The 7294-nt window shown below is 36.3% G+C and overlaps 1 protein-coding gene across 1 annotated transcript; it reads left to right on the top strand.

Moving 5' to 3' along the window:
- Positions 1-755: 755 nt before the first annotated feature.
- Positions 756-2430, top strand: LOC104950607 (granzyme G-like). The gene is made up of 5 exons (XM_010777145.1): positions 756-905; positions 1088-1238; positions 1335-1464; positions 1650-1877; positions 1972-2430. The coding sequence occupies exons 1-5, from the start codon at positions 848-850 to the stop codon at positions 2140-2142; spliced, it is 738 nt and encodes a 245-aa protein (XP_010775447.1). The 5' UTR covers positions 756-847; the 3' UTR covers positions 2143-2430.
- The last annotated feature ends 4864 nt before the right edge of the window (positions 2431-7294 follow it).

The following is a 7294-nucleotide window of genomic DNA, read 5'->3' as shown; positions in this document are numbered from 1 at the left end:
CTAAATTGCTCCTGTGGGGATTGCCCACATGTAATGTAATGAGATTAAAGTATCAAGCTTGTATCAAATGTGTGGCAAGTTACAGATAAGTTTGTATAAAATACATATTTACAGATAAGGTTTGAAGCATACAGTGTATGGAATACTTCGGGCATATATAAGTTAAATACAGTCTTAATAAACTTTAAATACAGACATAATACAAATGTGCACTAAGCAGCGTGAGGTCCCTGAGTGTTAGGCACTGCAATTAGTAATGTAGATATTATTAAATTAGTAATGATTCAGGTGTGTCATCACTATAGAAAGTCCTGTTTATTTCTATTTCCAGGAATTGTCCTAATTGCTAAGTCGGTCTTTGTTAAGACAGGTCTATAGATTAGACTTTATGTCAGTTGCACCAACAAAACTTAAGCCTACAGTGTTAAGTACGTCTGATCATGTTCATGTGAATGCCCCCTGACTACAGTATGTCTATTGCCAAGGAGCCTTTGTTGCCAGGAGACTGTGTTAACAATATCCTACAGTATTTTGCGGCAATGTTATGGCAGATAAAAAAAATTAAGAAATGGTCAATTTCACAGACTTTGCGTTTTAAAAACCACATGCACTATAGTGTACGTACTTATATAATATTTTAGACTTATATTTTTTGGATCAAACTTGTCATGCTCTGGAGGAGATAGACACGCCCTGTTCATGAATGTGGTTAAAAGCCACATGGTTTGTATATGCAAAATACACAAACACTTCCTTTTCTCGGTTACACAAGGAAGCATTTAAAGATTGAAATTTCCAGTGATGTGTGTCAGTCCTTTCAGAAGCTCAGCTAGACTCTGGTCTCACCATGTTTATCCGCTTTGAACTGCTGACACTGATACTCGCGCTGACTCTTGGTGGACAAGGTACGTTTTTGTTTTGTTGCATTATATACACTTTAGCTGTGTTTAAGATTGCAGTTTGAACCTAATCACATGAGGAACTATATCTCACTGTTAGACATAAAAGGCATAAGGATTCGTTATTTATTTTATTAGTCTCTTTTGTCAGTAAGTTTAGTTTTGATCCCAAATGCACTTCCTCTCAGTTCATACAGGAAAAATCATTGGAGGTCAAGTGGCACAAAGCAGGCCATACATGGTGCTTTTGGAGTATCATGAGACTGGTCATATAAAACACTGCGGTGGCTTCCTTCTGAACGCGGATTTTGTGATGACTGCAGCCCACTGCCAATCATGGTCAGTTCAACTTACTTTTTCTTTTACGTTCTGGCCTTCTGACTGACTTACTCAAAACTATTCAGAGATAACTTTTCTGCACTTTTGTCATTTCAGTTCTTACAAAGTCTTTCTAGGAGTTAAAAGTTTGTCGAACATAGATGCACGACGGTCCCTAAGTGTGGAGAAATCCTATCCACATGAAAACTACACGGGTGGTTTAGGAAATGACATAATGCTTCTTAAGGTGAGAGTAAAACTCATTTTAAATAGAATTTAACATCTGTACTAAACAGCAGGAATGTGTGATTAACACTTTTTTGTTCCTCATCTCATTAGAAAATGCCATATTGAATGAATTAATCCTAAAACACTCAACAATTTGACTTTAATACTTTTTAAATATATTTATTTTTCTCTCTGTGTCTAAAGTTGAGCTCCCAGCCAATCCTCAGCAAAACTGTGAAACCCATTGCTATCGCATGCCAAGACGATGAGTTTCTGCCAAAATCATGTTCGACCTCCGGCTGGGGGGGAACAGTCAAGAACGAAAGATTCATGTCTCGTGAACTCATGGAAGCTAATGTAACGCTCATCAACGATAAGCAGTGTAATGAGGACAAATTGTACTGCTCTAAGGGAGAGCCTAGACCAGCTCCGGTAGGTATAGCTACACATCACAAGCACAAACAAACACTGGTCAACAGGTACATTATGTCAAAGCAATCACTGTATACTGTTCATGTACTTGCAGGGAGACTCTGGTGGTCCACTGGTCTGCGAAGGTGAAAAGGCATACGGGGTGGTGTCCGCGGGCTTCCAATACACCAAAGACAGCCCGTTATTCTACGGTTATACTAAGATTGCCGAGTACAGCAACTGGATCCATTCTATTATGGGAAGCTCTGATACCTGCAACAACTGATCGATTAAACCTCGATGTTTAAATGTGGTGTTTGTCGCTTAGCAAATTGAAAGCAAGAACATAAAGGTTATTACAAAGCTCAACTATATTCAAGAAGCTTTTCATGGTACAAGGCCTGAAATGTAAAAAACGTAGTGCTTAATGCTGTTTAATGGATGCAATGTCTGGATTAATATTGCCCTCTACCACTTTATGTATCTTCTTTTTGACTTGATGAGAACATAAGATCCTCCAAGTTTGTTTTGAACCATCTTTTTAAACAATAAAATCGTTTTGCTGTTGCTCTCAGTAAATCTGTCCACTTTTCTGTTTATTGTTCAAAAGGACAACACTGCCTCCTTGTGAACAAATACTATCTGTGCAGAAATGACGTTCACTAAAGTCAGAACCAATCTCGGCCTGTTGTGAAAAAGATCCTCCAATTGTATTTTTAGCAATAACTGACAGGGGTCACGTCTAGTTATACAATCTCACAAGTTTCCAAATGATGAGATTATCTGTGCATTAAATGAGGTTAGGCATTATATCAGGGCACCTTGCTTCATAACCATTCCACATTAAGCTAAAGCATGCTCTAACTACACAAATCTTAAATAACAAACATGTTTACTGCCAGAAAGTAAAAACAGAATAAACCTGGTATCAGTCAATAGTGATGTAATACTGTTCATACGGAGAAGTGTTTGGGGATATAAAATTAAACGACTAAATAGAAAGATGGGAGTTTTGACCAATGCTTCTACTTACACTTCTGTCGAAAGTCACCTGCTTTTGGAGGCAAGTCGTAGTGCACTCATATTATAGTGTTATTATTATTATATCAATTTATGATCACTGATCTTCTGTCAATAGTTATTTTACATATCTACAAATGAAGCACGAGAAACATGTACATCTAATAAGCTATAAAATGTACATTCTAGTAAAAAGCCCAATTTGAATAGAGATCAAATTAATTAACGTCATCTGGATCCAAAGATAACAGTAATGCACATTAGTATTTTGGTGAGATACATGTTTATTTATGACCAGCGTCTCAAAAAGACAGTTCGAGTTGCACTGAGCCATGACATATTGACGCTCACAAGTAAGAAGAAAGCTTTTACACTTGAGACTGAAGCTCGCTTTTAGCACCACCATCAGGAATTTTATATTTTACATGACCATAGGTGACAGCATTGTTAAAAACAAACATATATACAGCATGTACAAGCACACAACTTGCATGTATAAATCATGTTGGACATTTTTATTTATTTACCAATTTACAACCGTTTTAAGATGTAGTTATTTTTAATGGTTACTAGATCCTGGCTTCACTGCTTAGAGTCCCATGGTCTGACAAAGGCCAGGGGTGATATCCAGTACATCTATTGCTACAGATATGATGTTATGCTATTGGCAGGTCAAATATTTCTGGCAAAGCTTCATCCCCACAAAAAAAGAAGTAACTTGAGTTTAAAGCACAATATTTCATAACATAGCTATATTGGAGTAGTAGTGTGTTATGTTGAAGGACCATATAAGGATTCTTCCGACTGTATAATCATTTTAGATCTTGTACTTCTAAATTAAAATAAACGCTGCAAAATCCTAATCCTGTTTAATTATGTAACGGGTAGATGGGGTGTTGTAAATTAACATACTAATAAATTAGGGCAAGTGCTTTTAGAGTTCTCAGAAAGTTGTAGCAAGGCGTGACGAGGACTTTTCATATTTCATTAAAGCTGCACTAACAGTGGAAACATTACATAACAACCTACTTTAGATACATTATACTCACCCTAGTGGCTCTGATGGCTCTGTAGTGGATCTCCACATCATCCTGGAATGAAGAAAACACAACAGTGCAATCGTGATTATACATGATGCATCGGTAACAACAATATATATCGATGTCAGATATAAAAAATTATAGAAACAGAATTTGTGGGTTTATAAACTATATAGGATGTATGCTTTATTTGTATTTGTTAGTAGGCAGTGTTAGTTTTAGTTACTATGTTGAAAAGTAAAAGGGTTTGATTAGCAATGTTCTCCTTTTTCTTCAGTCTATTAGGCCACTTTTAGTTGGTACAGTTTTATAATAATAACACTTTCAATCCGTATCATGGGCTCGGTTAAGTTGTTGTTTAGTTGAGCTCTTTTATGGGCCCAGAACTTTTTACATGTTGTTAATTGTTTGCTTTATTTTGGGTAAATAAATCCCCCTTTTGGAACATCTACATGTTTGGGACCTTAAACAAAATAAATTAAGATTTAAATGTTGCTTTTGTTAACACTGTGTCAGTGAGTATTTTATATCTTTGTTTAATTGAATGTTATATTAGAATATAAAGCAGTTTTTAACATTTCGCCTGTTGTTTTTATATCTCTGTAAGTGCCAATTTAACTAAAGTGTTGTAAACAAAAGAAAGTAATTATGGCAAGGCTGTAAATAGGCAGCAATATTTTCAAATATAATATCCAAACATCCCTTTTGACCGTTTTTATAACCCTGAAAATGGTTATATACCCACCAAAATACTCCTAACATCTACTGTTGTGTTAATATTTATTTGTTGAGGTTAGCTGATAATAAATGAGGCAGTAGTTGTGTTAAGCTAACTCCTTGGCCCTTAAATTCAGTAGTAACGAAGTACAATCAAGTAGTACTGTTCTTAAGTACAATTCTGAAATACTTGTAGGCCTACTTAAGTTAAGTATTTCCATGTTATGCTACTTTGTATTTCTACTCCACTACAATTCAAAGCAAACATTGTACTTTTACTCCGCTATATTTGTGTAGTACCTTTAGTTACTTTGCATAGATGGATTAATGATAAAGAATATATATAATCAACCCTTCAAATAAGACTTTAGTTTCACCTGGATTAAATTCACATGCTACCCAGAAGTATAAAGTAATTCAAATGTGTTCCACCGTTAAGCTTGACCAACACATACATTAATGATTATGAAAACATATGATCTACATAGCGAGTACTTTGACTTTTAAAGTATTATTTAGATGCCAGTATTTTTATGCTTTTACTTGAGTAGCATTGTGATTGCAAGACTTTCACTTCCAACAGAGTATTGACACAGGGCTGCCAACACTCACGCATTGAGCGTGAGAGTCGAGCAATTAACCCATATCTCACGCACTCACGCCATACTTGCCTTTCCTCACGCTAAGTTTTCGTCCAAAATAAATGTATATAAATATAAAAATAAAGTGAAGGAACAGCAAACCGAGCGGTCTACGAAATGAGACGGTCTTCTGGCTTAGTTCAGTAAAGTTGGAACGATATTGGGAGATTCTGATTTCACGGATCAATAACTCATGAACAAAACGTTATTCAGACACAAATGACGTCTCCTAAGTACAGTGGTAAGGTTGACAAAGAACTACAATCACATTTTGATCAAAAAAGCCAATACGCGCCGTCCTCCGAGCTGGGCACATTACATTGGTCTCTATCCGCAGCCGGAGACGAAACGAGTGCTCAGGGACCGTCCGCAAAGTGCAACTCCGAAAAAAGAGAATACAATAATATTCAATCACTATTATACATCTTATTACTACCAAACTCACTACACACATCAATAGTCTCCTGTGTGTCATACTACAGCAAGGAGTTTGGAAGAATATGCTTTTTAATAATTTTGGGGAATATTTATAATGTAAAATCTTCAATAAATATGGCATCATCTTAAATAACTTTACTATTATACAGTATATTTCTACCAAACTCACTATTTGCATTGTTGTTGTTAGCATCTGGTTAGCTAACTGCGCTAACGGATATTAAAAGCTGTTTCTAAAACAAGGAGAGGGAGACCTCTGTCCTGTCAGACTGAGAGAGATAACTACAGCTCAGTGAGGTAAGGGACTCTCTGTTTAGATAGTTAACTTTAGTCTAGTTATCTCAGTGGGTCTCAAACGTTTTGGTCACCATTTATGAGAGTAAATGAAAAACAGTTATGCAATACCATATGACAGTAAAACAAGAATACAGTTAAAAAGGTGAGTGATTTGTAAAATATCCATAAAGAAAAAGAAAATCTGTTTACAGTTCTGTTTCATATGGGTGTTGAGAGATGTATCCAAAAATTCATTTTGCTCTCAAAATGCACCAGGTTGATGCATCTAACTTCAATATTTTTGTAAAATAGCATTTTACCGCTGCTACCCCTTTCTATGTCATTTTATATGCTGTGAGCTGATTATCGAGCCTTCATTGTAAGAGTCGCGGGTACACTGTGTATGTGCGTATTCCACTGTATAGCGCCCGGTACATTAATGGGAAACCCGTACATGTTCAATACATTTGTAACACATGAACGTTTCTTTATTCGGTTCACCAAAAAAAAAATCTCACTCCAAGCTGAACTCAAATGTTGGCAGCCCTGATTGACATTGGTATTTTAACTTTTACGTACAAGATCTGAACATTTCTTCCACCTTTGCAAAACAAAATATACAAACACTCCTCGCAACCAATGTTAACTGAACTAACACCTCGTTTGTCAGGACTCCTGACACAATAACGTTATAGTGACTATTTTTCGCCGTTATGCAGTAGCAAGCTAGCTCTAAAGTTTAAACAGACTTTTCAAAGTAGAAACTAGGTGTTGTTAGCTCGCGTACGCGTAGTATTACTGTATATCTGGCAACCTGAGCATAACAAAGAAAGAGAATTTGACAGAGTAACGTTACTCAACGTTACATAACTATTACTTTAAAGCTCGCTAATTGCAAGTAATAGTAGACAGCTGGCTAACTCGTGTAAACACATTTCGGATGGCTGACATGGTACCACTGAAACCTGCAGACATTTTTTTTCAGTGTAGCTTGTATTGTAGGAAATGACAGGGATATTTTATTTAACATTTGTTGTATGTATTAATTATAAAACTGCCTCTTACCTATTACTCAGACTTAACAGCAAATAAAACAGAGGTGGCACTAATGATAATACATATACATCCATGGTTCCGTTCCATAAGCTAGGCCACTGGGCGTGCCTCTCCACGACTCCTGGGCACAGGAAACGCTCACCTGAAATGGAACACAGCCATCATTAATGTTATGGATCCTTGTGTTTATCCTGCAAGGTGCTCGGTAAGCAGTGGTAATTGATGATCAAAAAAACTGTTGGCTTATTCT

This window comes from Notothenia coriiceps, unplaced genomic scaffold, assembly GCF_000735185.1.
Source record: "Notothenia coriiceps isolate Sejong01 unplaced genomic scaffold, NC01 NC01_scaffold00017853, whole genome shotgun sequence".
NCBI lineage: Eukaryota > Metazoa > Chordata > Actinopteri > Perciformes > Nototheniidae > Notothenia > Notothenia coriiceps.
This window is presented reverse-complemented; position numbering and strand designations above follow the sequence as displayed.